Here is a 19,064-nt window from a genome sequence, read left to right on the forward strand (position 1 = left end):
TAATTCTGGATAGTAAATAATCATAGATGAAATTCAAGATGATCTATATTAACAGTGAAGTTTCTTCCTTTCTTTCTTTTTCCTTTCCTTCCTTTCCTTCCCCTTCCCCCCCTCACTTCCTTCCTTTCTTCCTTCCTTCCTTCTTCCTTTCTTTCCTTTTCCTTTCCTTCCTTTCCTTCCCCTTCCTTCCTCCCCCCTCCCTCCCTCCTTCCTTCCTTCCTTCTTTCTTTCTTTCCTTTCTTTCTTTTTCCTTCCCCTTCCTTTCCTTCCCCTTCCTTCTTTCCCCTCCCCTCCCTCCCTCCCCCCTCACTTCCTTCCTTCCTTCCTTCCTTCCTTCTTCCTTTCTTTCCTTTTCCTTTCCTTCCTTTCCTTCCCCTTCCTTCCTTCCCCCTCCCTCCCTCCTTCCTTCCTTCCTTCTTCCTTTCTTTCCTTTCTTTCTTTTTCCTTCCCCTTCCTTCTTTCCCCTTCCCTCCCTCCCTCCCTTCCTCCCTCCCTCCCTCCCTCCCTCCCTTCCTTCCTTCCTTTCTTGACAAAGTCTTACTTTATCACCCTCGGTAGAGTGTCATGGCATCACAGCTCACAGCAACCTCCAACTCCTAGGCTTAGGTGATTCTCCTGTTTTAGCCTCCTGAGTAGGTGGGACTACAGGCACCTGCCACAATGACCAGCTATATTTTTGATGCAGTTTGGCCAGGACCAGGTTCAAACCCACCACCCTTGGTATATGGGGCCAGCACTCTACCCACTGAGCCACAAGTGCCACGCAACAGTGAAGTTTGATTGCACTTCTACCCTTAAATATATATTCTATGTACACTATTGCTCTTAATATTAGAAAACCACCAGTTTTTGGCTCAGCACCCATAGCTAAATGAGCAGGGTGCCAGCCACATACACAGAAGGTGGCAGTTTCAAGCCTGGCCCAGTTCTGCTAAACAACAATGACAACTACAACAACAACAAAATGGCCGGCTTTGTGGCGGGTGCCTGTCGTCCCAGCTATTCAGGAGGCCGAGGCAAGAGAATCACTTGAGCCCAAGAGTTTGTGGTTGCTGTGAGCTGTGACAACATGCACTCTACCAAGGGCAACATAATGAGACTCTGTCCCAAATAAAAAAAAAGAGACAGAAAACTACCAATTTAAAGTTACATGTTTCTATTTCTTTGTTTCACTCTAATTCTGTAACTTCTAGTTAACAAAAAAATTGCTTGACTTATTTTGTTCTACATGATGTGATACAGACTTCTATCTTTGTAAGAAAAGAGATTTCAAGAGACTTAATAAAATACCATTTGACACACCAGCAACACTCAAACATCAGAAAATAAAATAAATGCCAGATAAAAAGAATATTATAAATTATTTTATAGTTTTATATAAACTCTAGGAGATATATCTTACATATGATACAGAATCTCTGAGGTAAATTAGGCATTATTATGACAGTTTTAATATCTAGAGGTATAATTCTGAGCATTAAAAATGAAACGTGATAGATAAGTATGAATAAGAAATTAAGTGGGCTAAAAAAGTGTTACCACTAATAAATGTGACATACTAACCTCAACAGCAAAAGTCAGAAAATACTTATTAAAGTCCTTAGGACTGCATCGAAGTACATACAGTCCAGTCTGATTACCTGCTTTCTTCAGTTTACTTATGGCAAAATCCATTCTAAAAGTAAAGAAGAAGTAATTTGAATTATAACATAGCAAGCACTATGACATTATGAGAAAATGTAACCTAAAAAGTCAAAACTCAAACCTAAAACACTCAAAATTTTTGGAAATCTCCTCTACTATATACGTTTATCAATAACCTCTCAAGGAAAAAAATGTAAGTACCAAGCTATTTTGCAATAAGTTAAAAACAATTCAAGGCTTTAAAAACAAATAAAAGGTATTATAAGACAAAAAAAATCATGAAGAATAATTCACTCACTTGAAGTTTCTACCTTCTAATTATAAATTTACTACTTTAAAAACCACACTCACTCTCATAAAACTTCATTTAACTATGCAGATAATACAGCATAAATGTGTCTATTGTCTCTTCTACCATAGAAGTTACATAAAAATTTGTGTGCATTTTACTATTTTATATAAAACATAGTCTAATAGAAGAAATATGGCAACTGAGAAAGACCATTCATTTATAAAATTTGTTCCATATTTAATGAAGCTGCACATTGGGAAAAAAAGAAAATGTAATCTATGTGAAGACAAGAACCATTTGTTTCACTTACCACTATATTTGTCATACATCAATCAATGCCCTCACATTGTAGGCACTCAAATGCTTAAATGATAGATTTGTAAATGAAATAATAGATGCTAGGAACTTTTTAAATAATAAACATATAAATTACAGACAATTATTAAGTAATGGGGAAAAGAATTCCGATTCAATAAATGGTGCTGGGAAAATTGAATAACTACATGTACAAGACTAAAATAGGATGGGCATCTCTCACCACCCACAAAAACTAGTTCACATGGATATGACACACTTAAGGCATGAAACTGTAAGAGGCCTAAAAGAAAAGTTGGAAAAATTCTTACAGACAACGGCCTAGGCAAAAACTTTATGAAGAAGACCTCAAAGATAGCCATCACAACAAAAATAAATGGAGCCTGATTAAATTAAAAAGCTCCTGCACAGCCAAGGAAACAATCAATAGAGTAAACAGACAATCTACAGACTAGAAGGAAATATCTGCATGTTATACATCTGATAAAGTTCTAATAACCAGAATCTGCAAAGAACTCATGCAAATAAGCAAGATGACATAAGACAAACCCATTACAAAATGATAGCAAGGGTATGAACAGAAACTTTTCCAAACTTTTAATAGCCAATAAATATGTGAAAAAATAGTTAATCTAATTATCAGGGAAAACCAAATCAAAACAATGAGTTATCATCTAACTCCAGTAAGAATGACTTTTATCCAAAAGTTCCAAAACAACAGATGTTGGCATGGATGTAGAGAGAAAGGAACACAGGGATGTTCAACCTTTTCTCTTCCACAGATTGGAAGAAAAGAGTTGCCTTAGTCTACACATTAAATACACAAACATTAATGAAACCCAATGAGCAAAAAATAAGGTCCGTCCAATACTTTTCATGACATGCGCCACCACAGATAAGCAAAACATCAGCATGTGGCCTGTGGGCTGTAAGTTGGACACTGCTGATGGGACTGTAAACTAGTATAGTCTTTGGAAAGTAGTATGGAGATATTTCAAAGAACAAAAAGTAGTAGATCTACCATTTAATCAAACAGTCCCCCAGTGGGTCTTTATCTAAAGCAGTGGTTCTCAACCTTCCTAATAGCACGACCCTTTAATACAGTTCATCATGTTGTGGTGACCTCCAACCATAAAATTATTTTTATTGCTACTTCATAATTCTAATTTTACTACTGTTATGAATCATAATATAAATATCTGATATGTAGGACATGTTTTCCAAGGTGGCAACCCACAGGTTGAGAACTGCTGAAAAGGGAAAAAGTCTTTCTATACAAAAGACATATGCATTCGAACGTTTATAGCAGCAAAATTTACCACAAAGATGTGGAATCAACCCAAGGGCCCATCAATGCATGAATGGATTAATAAAATGTGTATACCATGAAGTATCACTCAGCCATTAAAAAAAAAAAATGGTAAACTGGGTGGCACCAGTGGCTCGAAAGGGTAGGGCACCAACCCCATAGGCCGGAGGTGGTGGGTTCAAACCCAGCCCTGGCAAAAAAAAAAAAAAGTTAAAGAAAGAATATGCATACAATCTCAGATTTTTCTAACAATCTGGATAAAACTGGAGACCATCCTCCTAAGTAGAGTTTCACAAGAATGGAATAACAAATACCACATGTCCTTGCTTTTAAATTAGAACTAAATGATCAACACATATGTGTACATATGGTAGTGAAATTCAATGGAAATCAAGTAGGTGGAAGGGGTTAGGAGAGGATGGGTAAATTCATACCTAAAGGGCACAATGCACACTATCTGGGTGATAGAAATTACAGCCTTGCCCAAATTGTACGAAAGTACAATTTGTAAACAAAATATTTGTACTGCCATAATGTTCTGAAATTTAAAAAATATAATTAAATAAAAAAAGAAAATACAGAATTCATTTATATATTCCCTAAGGAAAAAAAAGTAGTTAACTTTTTGTAACAATATTTATTACAAAGTAGAAGTGCAGACTGAATCAAGTGTTAAGTATTACCAAAGATATATTGTCTCAATTTAGGGGTAGGTTACAGTGAAAGAAAGAATATGCACACAATCTCAGATTTTTCAAATCTGTAGTCAATCATAAAGAACATCCTCACTCAGAGATAATTAGGACTTGTGCTAAATTAGTGTTATTCACAATAGCTAGCTTCACTCAGCATTAAAGTAAGAGTATACAACATATGAATCCATACAATAGTTACTGGATACAAAATTAAAATTAAATTAATTTAAAAATTCAGTTTCTCCATTGTACTGGCCACATTTCAAATGCTATATAGTCACATGGCTACTATATCAAACTGCACAAATACAGAACATTTTCATCATTGCAGTAAGTTCTACACAGCACTAATCTAGACATAAAGACACCATATATATCTTGTGTTCAAAGCTTTCAGTAGAAGTTGGATTATGCAAAAATACTGACACTTTCAAATTTTGCACTCAGCTCCTGTGTAGTTTTTCAAAAGTTAACGAAACAGAAATTGCTGGTCTTTTTTTTTTTTTTCCTTTTGAGACAAGAGTCTTACTATGTTGCCCTTGATAGAGTGCTGTGGCATCATGGCTCACAGCAACTTCCAACTCTTGGGCTTACGTGATTCTCTGGCCTCAGCCTCCCAAGTAGCTGGGACTACAGGTGCCTGCCACAATGCCTGGTCATTTTGTGGTTGCAGTTGTCATTGCTGTTTAGCAGGCCCAGGGTGGGTTCAAATCCACTAGCCTCAGTGAATGTGACTGGTGCCATAACCACTGTGCTACAGGCGCCAAGCCTGCAGGTCCCTTTTGAGTAACACCCAAAAGTAACACAAATTAATTAACCATACATAGGTATGATTAAAAAATGTTAAACTTATACAAGGTATAAGTATTACAGATTGGGACACAGGTAAATTATAAATCAAATAATTCTAATTATTATATAATCTAATTGCAAATAGACTTTCATTTTTAAAAAACCCTCTATTCAAATTATATTTTTCATATATACACACACACAGTAGAACCTCTCTAAGTTCACCATCCAAAGGACTGTAACAAACTCGTCAACATATGGAGGCAGTCATCATGAGGAACTAAGCCTTATGATACATTCATGTGGTGTATATCCAGTCTATGAAAATTAGGTCAACTTAAGGATGTGATCAATGTAGAAGTTGGTCAACTATGGTGTGCATATAAACATATAAGTGTATATATATCACTAAAGTGTATACAATCTTCTTTGTAAATATATCACTTTTTAAAAATTTTACTTTTAAAGTTGGTATTACTCACGAAATTGGGCCATGACAGTTGCTTTGTATATTTTCAAGCACTGTTGGAGGTGCTACTTCTTTACAGAGGTAATGATGTGCATCTACAGTTAATCTATAATATCCATCAATTAATGACACAAAAGACAAAGCTTCTCTTAATGAACCAATTTCAATTTCCTAGACAGAGAAAAGAAAAATAAACAGTATTTTTTTACAAAGTCAACTGCGTGTTAAATATTAAAAATGTTCTTAATTCCATGTTAATAGATTAACTATCCTAAATCAATCTTTTTCTAAATTTCTCAGAAGTCCTTTATGGCACCTTATTACTTAATATGAATTACAAATTCCTAAGTCTGATATTTAAGATCCTCCAAAATATAGGGTTATCATACCTTCCCAGTTAAAGTTCATTCTACATCCATAATTTTACTGTATTTTCCAATATTCGTATTAAACTAACATACAACTTTTCTCAGTAATCTATTCAATATGACATGAAAGTATTAATAAGAAATCATGACTGTTTATTTTTACATACCAATTATACATTGCTAGTGTTAAAGCACTCATGCTATAAACAGGATGTATAGCTATGTTATGATTATATCATCATACATCTATATATGAACATATAATCAGTTTAAAATACAGTGTTTCTTAGTGAAAAAACATACATATATAAAAATACATTTTCACATATAAAAAATAATTAATTGTATTATAAAATAAAAAAGAGAAGTTCAATTACACGAACAAAAAGATACAATATCTAGCATTAAACTTTAAAAATATACAAAATCATTATTAGAAAAACTTTAAAACTCTCTTGTAAGATGCAACTTTTTATCTGAATATATAGAAAATAAACCATGTTCTTGGACAGGAAAATTCAACATCATAAAGATATAAAAATCTTTCATAAATTAATTTGTAATTTGTCAAAATTCTAATAAAAATACCAATAGGTACTAGAGGATATACCCAGAAAAACAAAGCAAATATGAAATTCAAAAATTCAGGGATCCAGTATAAGATAAATAAGATGATGAGTCCCAGGATGATAAGAAAGAAATTCCCAAATATTACAGATATGCATAATAACAGCTATACCTACAAAGCGTCCAATCCAGATTAGACAGTAGGCCTGAATGATCAACAAGGGATTTCTCCAGGAAAGGAACAGAAATAATATTTCTATAAATAATATTTAACAGATTTAAGTATGCAAAATATTATATTGAGAAGTGTGCTACTTTCCAGTGTTCTTGTAGAGAATGAAAAGATAACTATACATACAAAGGAAAAAAAATGAAGACACAACTCCTAAAAAAGGTTATAAAAGAAAGAAAATGTTTTAATAGCATACTTCTTGGCCTAGTAATAAAAAACATTCACATAATAACAACATAGAATATGGATTCATACCAAAAATTATAGTAAGGAGACAACTGTAAAACATGCTTGAACTGTAAAACATATTTATCTAACAAAAGGCCATAAAAACAGATATGTAAAAGGTATCATTTACAGCCTTTGTATTAACCTGGATGGAAGTAGAACACATTATCTTAGTAAAGCATCACAAAAATGGAGAAGCATGAATCCTATGTATTCAATTTTGATATGAGGACAATTTATGACCATTAATGACCTGGTGGGGGTGGGGCAAGGGGATAGCAGAGAGAGAGAGAGGGAGGGAGGGAAGTGGAGGAAAGGAAGAGAAAACAGAGGAGAGAAGGAGGGAGGGGGTGGGGTCTCTGTGTGTGACACACCTTTTGGAGGCAAGACACAATTGTAAGAGGGACTTTACCTAACACACACACACACACACAAAGAAAAAAAGAAAAAAAAAGTACCATTTACAAATATTAAACAAATATTAAAAACTTGGGGAATCACAAATCTGTACAACAAAAGGATTAATACCCAACATATAGTGGGAGAAGGTACCCATAAATCAATTGGAAATAAGGAAAACTAGTCAAAGGATAAGAAAAGGAAATCCACACAAGAAGAAATATTAAAAACTAGCCTATAAAAATATGAGAAATTTCTCAGTCTCAGGTTCTAATTAAGGAAATGCAATGTAACAAAGGACAGCATTCTTTTGCTCATCAATTTGGCAGATAAATTAACAGATTTATATTTTTGATGTTGCTTCAATTGCCCAGGGGGTCCTCTTCATAAAATGTTCACCCAGGCCAATTTCTTCAAGTGTTTTCCCTACACTTTTTTCTAGTATTTTTATAGTTTCATGTCTTAAGTTTAAATCTTCAATCCAGTGAGAGTCAATCTTAGTTAGTGGTGAAAGGTGTGGGTCCAGTTTCAGTCTTCTGCAGGTCGCCAGCCAGTTCGCCCAGCACCATTTTAAAAATAGGGAGTCTTTTCCCCACTCAAGGTTTTTAATTGGCTTATCAAAGATCAGATAATGGTAAGTAGCTGGGTTCATCTCTTGGTTCTCTATTCTGTTCCATACATCTACCTCTCTGTTTTTGCGCCAATACCATGCTGTTTTGATCACTATGGATTTATAGTATAGTCTGATGTCTGGTAGTGTGATTCCTCCTGCTTTGTTTTTATTTCTGAGTAATGTTTTGGCTATTTGAGGTTTTTTCTGATTCCATATAAAGCGAAGTATTATTTTTTCAAGATCTTTAAAATATGACAGTGGAACTTTAATAGGGATTGCATTAAAATTATATATTGCTTTGGGTAGTATGGACATTTTAACAATGTTAATTCTTCCCAGCCATGAGCATGGTATGTTTTTCCATTTGTTAACATTTTCAGCTATTTCTTTTCTTAGAGTTTCATAGTTCTCTTTATAAAGGTCTTTCACATCCTTTGTTAGGTAAACTCCCAAATATTTCATCTTCTTTGGCACTACTGTAAATGGAATAGAATTCTTGACTATTTTTTCAGCTTGACTGTTGTTGGTATATATAAAGGCTGCTGATTTATGAGTGTTGATTTTGTAACCTGAGACACCGCTGTATTCCTTGATCACTCTAGGTCATGGAAGAAGCCCAAGAGCACATCAATCCACTCGTGGATCAATAAATTGTGGTATATGTACACCATGGAATACTATGCAGCCATTAAGAAAGATGGAGACTTTACCTCCTTCATGTTTACATGGATGGAGCTGGAAAATGTTCTTCTTTGCAAAGTATCCCAAGAATGGAAGAAAAAGTATCCAATGTACTCAGCCCTACTATGAAACTAATTTATAGCTTTCACAGGAAAGCTATAACCCAATTTTAGCCCAGGAACATGGGGAAAGAGGAGAGGGAGGGTAGGTGGAGAGAGGGTGATTGGTGGGATCACGCCTATGGTTCATCCTATAAGGGTACATGTGAATTTCTCTAAATGTAGAATATAAATGTCTTAACACAATAACTTAAGAAAAAGACATGAAGGCTATGTTAACCAGTTGGATGAAAGTACTTCAAATTTTATATACAGAAACAGTACACTGTACCCCATGATAGTATTAATGTACACTGTTATGATTTAATAAAAAATAATAATTAAAAAAAATAAAAGATTTGTAACATCCAGTGCTGACAGAAAATATAGGAAAATGGTATACACATACACTGGAAATACCTTTTGGGAGGCAATTTAACAGTCCCTCTCAAAGTACTAATTTTCACACCCACTGACCTAGCAGTTTCACCCAGTATCTCTCCCACAGATCTATAGGCATATCCCATTTTACTGCACTCCCCTTCATTGTGTACTCCATTTTCTACAAACTAATGGTTTGTGGCGATTTGCACTGACCAAGTTTATTGGTGTCATTTTTCTAACAGCATGTGTTCACTTTGCGTCTGTGTCACATTTTGGTAATTCTTAAAACATTTCAAACTTTTCCATTGTCATCATATCTGTTACAATGATTTTTGACCAGTAATCTTTGATGTTACTATTGTACAGTCATCTCTCAGTACACAAGGGGGTTTGGTTCCAGGATCCATCACAGATATCAAAAACTGCTCATAATCAAGCATTATACATGCAGACTCCACACATACAAAAAGCCAGCCCTCCTCGGTGGCGCCTGTGGCTCAGTGAGTAGGGTGCTGGTCCCATATACCGAGGGTGGTAGGTTTGAACCCAGGCCTGGCCTAACTGCCAGGTGTTGTGGTAGGCGCCTGTAGTCCCAACTACTCAGGAGGCTGAGGCAAGAGAATTGCCTAAGCCCAGGAGTTGGAGGTTGCTATGAGCTGTGACGCCACAGCACTCTACCGAGGGCGATAAAGTAAGACTCTGTCTCTAAAAAAATAAATAAATAAAAATAAAAAGCCGGCCCTCCTTATAAATATGTTCAACATTCCATAAAAACTGTATTTGGTTGCAAACCTTCATATGTGAGTGAATCTCTGCAATTTAAATGTGCATTGTTCAAAGCTCAACTGTAACTGTTTTGGGGTGCCACATTCTGTGTGCCTATACAATGGCAAATTTAAGTGACAAATGTTTGTGTTCTGACTGTTCCATAGACCTGCTTTCCCCCTCTTCTCTCCCTCTCCTCAGGCCTCCTTATTCCTTGAGAAATAATTACTTAGGCTAGCTAATAACCCACAATGGCCCCTAAGTGTTCAAGTGAAAGGAAGAGTGGCATACATCTCATTTTAAATCAAAAGGTAGAAATTATTAAGCTTAGTGAAGAAGGCACGTTGAAAGCTGAGACAGGCTGAAAGGTAGGCCCCTTGGCCAAACAGTTAGCCATGTTGTAAATGAAAAGGAAAATCCAAGTCTGTCAAGAAAATGAAAAGTCTACTTCAGTGAGCACACAAAGGGTAAGAAAGCAAAACAGCCGAAGAAGATGCCATCCAGGCCCTTCATAGCTAGAGGGGGAAAGAGTCAGTGCCTGGCTTTAAAGCTTTAAGAGACAGGCTGGATCTCTTGCTAGGGGCTAATGCAGCTGGTGACTTTGAGTTTAAGCCAACGCTTACTTACCATTCTGAAAATCCTAGGACCCTAAGAATTACGCTAAATCTAATCTGCCAGTATTCTATAAATGGAACAACAAAGCCTGGATGACAGAACATCTGTTTACGGTATGGTTTACTGAATATTTTAAGCCCACTGTTGAGAGTTACTGGTCAGAAGCAAAGATTCCTTTCAAAACATTACTGGTCTTTGACAATGCACCTGGTCACCCAGGAGCTGTGATGGAGACACACAAAGAGATCAGTGTTGTTTACCTGCCTGCTAACACAGTGTCCATTCTGCAGCCCATGAATCAAGGAGTAATTTTGACTTTCATGTCTTATTATTTAAGAAATACATTTTATTAGTATATTTAAGAGATAAAGCATTTCAAATTAAGGTACGCTCAATGCTTTTTAGACTTAATGCTGAGGCACACTTAATAGACCATAGTATAGTATAAATGTAACTTTTATATGTAGTGGGAAACCAAAAAATTCACATGACTTGCTTTATTGTAATACTTGCTTTGTTTTGGTGGTCTAGAACTAAATACATAGTATCTCTGAGGTATGCCTGCATACATTATACAAATATCCGACAATAGACTTGGATCTAGAAATATAAAGACTCTATAAACTGGTAAAAAAGAGACCAAGCATGTCAATAAAAAAACTTGCAGAAGACTTTCACAAGCACTTCATAAGAAGGATATCCAAATGAACAATCAGTAAGTGACAATGTATTCAACATCATTACTCATCAGAGCAATAAAACTCACAGACAGCTGCCAGACATATCCACCAAATTTGCTAAGTGTTTTTTACTCTGACAAGATTAAGAGTTGGTAAAGATATGGCAAAACTGTAATTTTATATGTTATTGAAGGAAGAGTGAGTTGCTATAACAACTATGGCAAATGGTCTGGCAGTATACTAAAGCTATAATCCCCATCCTAGATCTATCTATCTATCTATCTATCTATCATATATGTACATTTCAAAAAAAAAATGAGTGCATGAGTCTCCCAAAAAACATATATTAGAATGTTCATAATAATTTACTTCCTAATATCCGCCAACCAAGAATTAAAAAATTAACAGGTAATCAAAACTTCAATACTACTTAACAATAAAAAGGAATGAACTGATACATGTAAAGAACATCTTTAGACATGACACCAAATAAAAGAATCTAGATTTTTAAAAGAATACATACAGTATCATTCCCTGTTATATATAACAAACAGACAAAATTAATTGATAGTAGATGTCAGAATAATGGCTACTTTAAGTTGGGGGTGGGGTGGGAACAAGTAGGAAGAAGCATGTGAGAACCTGGAAATACCAAAACCAGGCTTTAAATGAAAAAAAAAACAAACAGTCTATATCTTGATATATCTTGAGATGGGTATGGATGCACAGCTGTACACATATGTAAAAATTCACTGAGCTACTACTAGCTTAAGATTAGTATGCTTTACTGTATTCATGTTATATCTCAACTAAAAAGTAAAAAGGAAACATGAAAAATGATAGACAAAAAAAGTAAAAACAGCTAAGGTGAACTACCTCAAAAATTAAAACTTAAGTGCATCAAAAAGAGTAAAAAGGCAACCTAAGGAATGAGAGGTAATCTTTGTACATCGTATGTTTGATAACGGGTTGATACCTAGAATACTTAAGGAATTTCTATAACTCAGTAACAAAAAAAGTAAATAACCTAATTAAAAAATGGGCAAAAGTCTTACATAGACATTTCTCCAAGAAGATACACAAATGGCAATACACAAATGAAAAAATGCTCAACATCACCAATCATTCAGGAAATGCAAATTAAAACTACAGTGATATGCTACTTCACACCTACCAAGATGGCTATACTCAAAAAAATCAAAGTGTTCTCAAGGATGTGAACAAACTGCAACACTTGTGCACTTCCTTCCCGTAAGGAAGCCCTTCAGATTACTACAGGATGTTCAGTAAACTCTTCTGAAGACATTTACTGTACATCCAAATTAGGGCTGCTAATTGTTATGATAAATGAAAAGCAGTGCAGCCACTATAGAAAATAGCATGGTGATTCCTCAAAAAATTACAAATACAGCTATCATACAATCCAGCAACTCCTGTTATAGTTATATACCCAATGCAATTGAAAGCAGGGAACTGAAGAGGCATTTGTACATACCATTATTCACAATAGCCAAAAGGTGGAAGAACCTAAATGTTCACTGATGAATGAATGAACAAATATGGTATATACATACAATGGATTATACTTCATATTTAAAATGAAGGAAATTCTGATACATGCTAATAACCCTGAGGAAATTTGAGTACATTCGGCTAAGTAAAATAAGCCAGTCTCAAAAAGACAGTATTGTATAATTTCACTTATATGAGGCATCTAGACTCATAAAATCCATAGAGTCAGCAAGTAGAATGGTGGTTGCAGTGGCTAGAGGAAGGGGGTAATGGGGAGTTTTTAATGCATATAAAGTTTCAGTTTTGCAGTATTAAGAAAGTTCTAGAACTTGGATGCACAATAATATAAATATATTTAGCACTACTAAATACTACACTTAAAACTAGTTATGATGTTAAATTTTCTATTATATATATTTGACCAAAATTTTAAAAAGAAGAATGATACAGAGATTGAAAAAAATGCCAGAAGAAAGAATAAAATGATGGTTTAAAAAAAAATTAACTAACACATAATGGACTGAGAAAAATGTGACAAGCAAAAAAAAAAAAAAAATTACTTTTTTTATGTCCAGCAATAATTTAGTAGAAAAATACATAAAGTTCTTCATCCTAATAAATAACAAAAAAACCCATAACATATCATGAATAAAATCCAGTAAGAAACACCATGCATAAATATGAATAAAACTACCAAAAATTACTGAAAAACATAAAATAACACCTGGGTACAAGGAGAAATATATTGTATTACTAAAATATAAAGTTTAATATGGCCAAGAAATGTCAACTCTTCTCAATTAATCTTTACAGCAATTCCAACAAACCGTTGATATAGTATTTCTAAGGAGCTTTAAGAATACTTCACAAAGAATGCACTATCATATTTGGGTTTAAAAAGCACTACCACTAACCAACACTGTGACCTTGGAAAGTTACTTAACCTCTCTGCATTACCGACTTAAAAGTAAGGCACCAGGTCTGAACATCTTCCCATAAGGAAGCTCTATAGATTATTACAGGTTGTTCATACAGTATCAATAAACTCTTCTGAGAACATTTACTATGCATCCACATTAGGGCTGATAATTGTTATTCATCATTTCACCACCCATAAAATATTTATCTAGCTATTTCTAAGCCAGGCCCTTGAGCACCGTGCAAAGTGTAGCGTGTACAAACATACATGTTAATATGAATCTTACCTTCAAGAAGCTCATAGTCTACTAGGCAGTAGGTGTACACTATCATATTTTTATTTATGAACAGCTGAATAAAGGAGCTGCAAGTCAGTTTTAGTTTGGGTAATATAACCCTGAAATGGCTAGACAGGTAAGCCATACAGATACTTAAAGATAAATGAACAAATAACATTAGTTTAAGTCCGAATGGATCAAGAAGCATCTGAGTTAAAAAGAATAAAGAGCCACATAAATAAGAAATTTAAAAGCAGGGTATAAAAGAATTTTTTTCCCTTCAATTAGGAAAAATGGGATTTCCAAAGCTATTGAAAGAAAGAGAAAGGGTTTATCTTTTAGAATTAACCAGGTCTTACACCATGGGTGAAGCTGACCTGGACTAGCTTACATTTTGTTATGTAAATTCCAAATTGCATTGTTTTACCTTTCTCCTCTTATTAGGCAATTATGATTGGCACATGCACTTCCCTAGTGAGAAAATCTTTTAGTCAAGAGTAAGCATTACAATAGGAAGCTAGCACAACACAGAGTGGGGAGAAGAAAGTAATTAGTGCTTTTTTAATTACAAAAATGAATGAAAAAAGCTACATGCAATCAAACTGATGTTTATGTTCAGAGCTCTACTTAAAACCACAATCAAAATTCCTACAAGAAAATAACTTTGCTATTAATATTCTGAATATTACTTGTTTCTGACAACTACAAAATGTAATCATTATTTAATGATAAAGCAAACTTACCAAATTTTTACCATCTTGCTTATGGATAGTTACAACTCTGCTTTCATTTGAGCCTTCTTGGTTTGCTTGCTTAATACTGACATCAATAATATTAGGAAAATCACAATATAACTGTAAATCCTGTAAGTAAGAGCATTTGAAATTAAAAGGTAGAATTTACAGAGCCGTGTTAAAACAAGACTGAAGAAGACAACATTCACTCTAAATTCTTTAAAGTAAAAAAAGATATTGATAATGAAAGATAAGCATTAAATGTGATTTCCTCTCCCCAAAATCTAACCCCAAGACCATACTGTATCTTGCTTTAATATAAAAATGAGAGCATTAAATAATGCAAGGAACATAAAGTGTGCTCTTGAACTCTTCAGTCCAATTATTATTAGTAGGAATCAGGGCCAGAAAACTGAAAGTTTAACTACTTACCAAAGATAAGAAAAATAAAATTGTCCTTCTAAATCTCTAATAACAATCTAAGAATACAGATGTGAACAGACTTAAATTTTGCAGTGTGAACATTAAAAAAACTAAATTATTTAATAGGTATACATTTCATACTATCAATAAAAATGAATCTTCTCCATTTAATTAGTTTTATGATTGTGCCTATTAACAACAATAGTGAAAGAACAAAGGAGACAAAACTACATTAAAAATCACTTTTAGAATTCAACCCCTTTCTGAAACTGGAAGATTATTAATCATTTTTTTATAAAAATTAAACCATATAAGTATAATAAGAAAAGAATGTAAGATGTTGATGGCATCACATTATTACAAATTTCCACTTCTAATAAAGACAAAAGAAATACAAAATCATGTTTCAAATGACTAAGATTACTTTGTTTCTATTGCCATTCTACTTAAAATAACAAAGAATGAGAACATATCATTAAAGATTACCTGTTCTGTCAGTGTCTCACTTTCTTTATGTTTCCCTCTTGACCACTGAATTCCACCGTTTCCAGTTATTATAATGGTTGCAAAAATCTCCTCACCTGAAGGACCTCTTCCATGTTCTTTTACTTCAAACTGCTCTGTGTAGAAGGCAGACTGAAGAGTTTCCAGATTTATAAGATACTTAAGTTTCAAGTTTCTGGCAGTGGCTTTGCATTGGCTGAACTGCTGAATAAATCTGCGAAATCTGTACCTTATTCGTTTCCTTGTCAAAATATGATAGTCTTGGATCTTCGCTCGTATACATTTTGGTAAGAATGTCTTGTAGCTAGGGATAAAGAACATGCAGAAAAACAAACAAAACAAAAATTGGAAGATAAATCTAAAACAAAATCTCAAAGTTACCACCTTTTTTCCAATGATAAGTAGATGCTCAACACAGTAGTCAAAGGGAGTAAGCTGACATAACTACCATCCACACAGCATAACATTTTAAGGTTCCATTTGATGATGTGAACACATCCACACACACTCTTCAGTTATCATAAATGTTTAGAATAGATTATGTTAATTTTTCCCCTAATGAAATGAATTCTCACTCTAGTTAATAGTGAAGTCTTTACAAATTCATTTTCTTTGATTATTTTATATACCAGAGATAATGGTTTATAAAATAATATTTTTGGCTCTATCACACTGAGTTAGAAATATTTCCTATGATGCTATACTACAAAATTTATCCGAATTCTATAAATTCATACATTTTGTTGGATGGTATTATATTTTAACAGGACTTTTTTGAGCTACTTGCTAAACAGACACCATTAAAATTTGTTATAGAAACTTACAATTAAATTCTATTAAAATATGGGTAATAAATACTCAAACTTACTTCCTATTTTTTTTGAGATGGAGTCTCACATTGTCACCCTTGGTAGAATGCCGTGGCTCATAGCTCACGGCAACCTCAAACTTTTGGGCTCAAGCGATTCTCTAGTCCCAGCCTCCCAAGCAGCTGGACTATAGGCAACTGCCACAATGCCTGGCTATTTTTGGAGACAGGAGTCTCACTCTAGCTCAGGCTGGTTTCCAACCTGTGAGCTCAGGCAATCCACCTGCCTCTGCCTCCCAAGTACTAGGATTATAGGACTGAGCCACCATGCCTGGCACTTTCTAATTATTTTACATTTTTGATTTTGTTTTACATACTATTGCCTGTACCTTTGAGATTATTTATATCTGCCATATGTGAATGGTAGGTAAAAAGGGTTTGCTGCTGCATAGCTCCTCCCATCTCTACATTCAGCGACATCAGGCTGATACCCTAAAATTGGCCACATAGTGAGTATTAATACTATAGATAGCAGCAAACATCACTTTTACAACATTTTTCCGTTCAATTAATTTTCCTGGGTTCCACAACTACTTCAAAACTTCAATTTCCTCCAACCTCCTATCCTTCTTTTGACTCAAGCCCCAATTAATTTTCTTCACTTAAAACAATGTCTTCATCTCCTCTTCAGGGAAAAAAATAAACTTCTCTAAGCAGAATTCCCTCAATATCCTGCTAGCAAACCTAACCTATATACATTTATATTCATTCTCTCCACTTTGCCCCCTATTATGTGTACAGTAAATGAGGTATTAACCTCCTAGCTAAAGCCACTTACTTAACATAGTCTACCTTTACTCTCTTTTCCTTCCTCTAACACACATACATCCTCTCAGGACTTTTAATCTTATGTATTTCTCTTTATCCACATATTTTAAAAATACAATCATTTCTCAGTATCCATAGGAAACTGGTTCCAAGTCCTCCAGTGGATACCAAAATCCATGGCTCAAGTCCCTTATATAAAATGCATAAGATTTGCATATAACCTACATACAACTTTCTATACACTTTAAATTGTCTCTAGATTATATATATTACCTATTATAATGCCTATATATCACTTCATTTGTGTGGACTCAACATAATATTTAGTATACAAAAAATTCAAGTTTTGATTTTTGGAACTTCGTGAAATTTTTTTTCCAAATATTTTTGCTCTATAGTTGGTTGAATCCATAGATGTGGAACCCATGGACATGAAGGGCTGACTGTATTAACCTCCTCCCAATCTGAAATATAAAATCTTTCCATTCCATATTTTTTTCATAATATAGCCTATCTGGCCTCTTTGAAAGAATTTACACAGTCATTTCTATCTTCTTCCCTTCCATTTATTCCTTAACTCAATCCAGTGTAGCTTCTGTTCCATCATTATAAGAGAAACTGCTCTTGCTATAAACAAGGAAGAATTCCATGTTGCTAAAACCAGATTTTCACGATATAAAAGACAAAAGAAAAACAGGTAAGCTAAACTACTTCAAAATTAAAACTTCTATGCTGCAGAACAATACCTTCAAGAAGTAAAAATACAATTCACCAAATGGGAAAATCACGTATATGATGAATTGCAGTTTGAGACTTGTATTTAGAATATAAAAAGAAATCTTACAACTCAACAATAAAAAAAAAACCAATTAAGAATGGGCAATGAATTTGAGTAAACATTTCTCCAAAGAAGACATAGTAATGACCGATAAGCACATAAAAAGATGCTAAACATCAGTAGTCATTATTGAAATGAAAAACATAACTAGAATGAGATACCATTTCTATCCACTAGGATGAGTAAAATACAGACACAATAAAAAGTGCTGAAAAAGTTGGAACTCTTCCTGTACCGGTAGCGGGAATGCACAATGGCACAACTCTTTGGCAATTCCTCATAAAGTCAGGCATGGAGTTACCCTATGACCTAGGAATTCCACTTCTAAATACATCTGCAAGAGAAATGAAAAAACACCTCCACAAAATAACTTATACACAACTCTTCACAACACTATTCACAGTAACCAAAAAGTGGAAACAACCCCAATTTCCACCAAGTGATGAACAGATAATCAAAATACAGCACATCCATGAAATGGAATGTGATTCAGCGATAAAAAGAAGTACTGATACCTGCTACAAAATGTATGAACCTTGAAAACACCACACTAAGTGAAAAGAAGCTAGATAGGAAATGCCACAACATAATGTATGATTCCATTTACATGAAATTTCCAGGACAGGCAAATCCACAGAAACAGAAAGACAAGTGGTTTCCAGAGGCTGGGGAAAGAGGGAATGAGGACTGAACGTTAAGGGCTACTATGTTGTTGTTGTTTTTCCAGAACCGTAAAAATGTTCTAAAATTAGATTGTGGGTATCTTTATATAACTTTGTAAATACGTTAAAACATACCATATTGTGTACTTTAAATGGGTGAACTTTATGGTATGTGAGTTACAACTCAATAAGCTGTTTTAAAATGTCATTGAATCTTAGTGAATGTTTAATACCTACACAATTTCAAAAGTAAAGCAAAGAGAAAGAATGATGCAGAATTTTACAGATGTGTTTGTATCCTGGTTAAGAACATAGGTTAACTCTGAGATATCATCTAACTCCAGTGAGATTAGCCCATATCACAAAATCCCAAAACCAGAGATGCTGGCATGGATGTGGAGAAAAGGGAACAC

The 19,064-nt window shown here is 34.2% G+C and overlaps 1 protein-coding gene across 4 annotated transcripts in view; it reads right to left on the bottom strand.

Annotated features, from left to right (window-relative positions):
* The window catches only part of JAK2 (Janus kinase 2), a 131,728-nt gene that overhangs the window by 32,268 nt on the left and 80,396 nt on the right, over positions 1-19,064 (bottom strand). For 3 of the 4 annotated variants that reach the window (XM_023508131.1, XM_003782901.3, XM_023508128.1), the window contains 4 exons: positions 15,498-15,819; positions 14,598-14,717; positions 5,530-5,687; positions 1,564-1,675 (listed from right to left, as the gene is read on the bottom strand). In XM_023508131.1, the coding sequence (XP_023363899.1) occupies positions 1,564-1,675; positions 5,530-5,687; positions 14,598-14,717; positions 15,498-15,819 (712 nt within the window). The remainder of the gene's footprint in view (positions 1-1,563; positions 1,676-5,529; positions 5,688-14,597; positions 14,718-15,497; positions 15,820-19,064) is intronic. The other variant, XM_023508134.1, reaches the window with a different exon arrangement.

The sequence above is a fragment of the Otolemur garnettii genome, unplaced genomic scaffold (assembly GCF_000181295.1).
Source record: "Otolemur garnettii isolate 467f Iridium unplaced genomic scaffold, OtoGar3 scaffold00006, whole genome shotgun sequence".
Taxonomy (NCBI): Eukaryota; Metazoa; Chordata; class Mammalia; order Primates; family Galagidae; genus Otolemur; species Otolemur garnettii.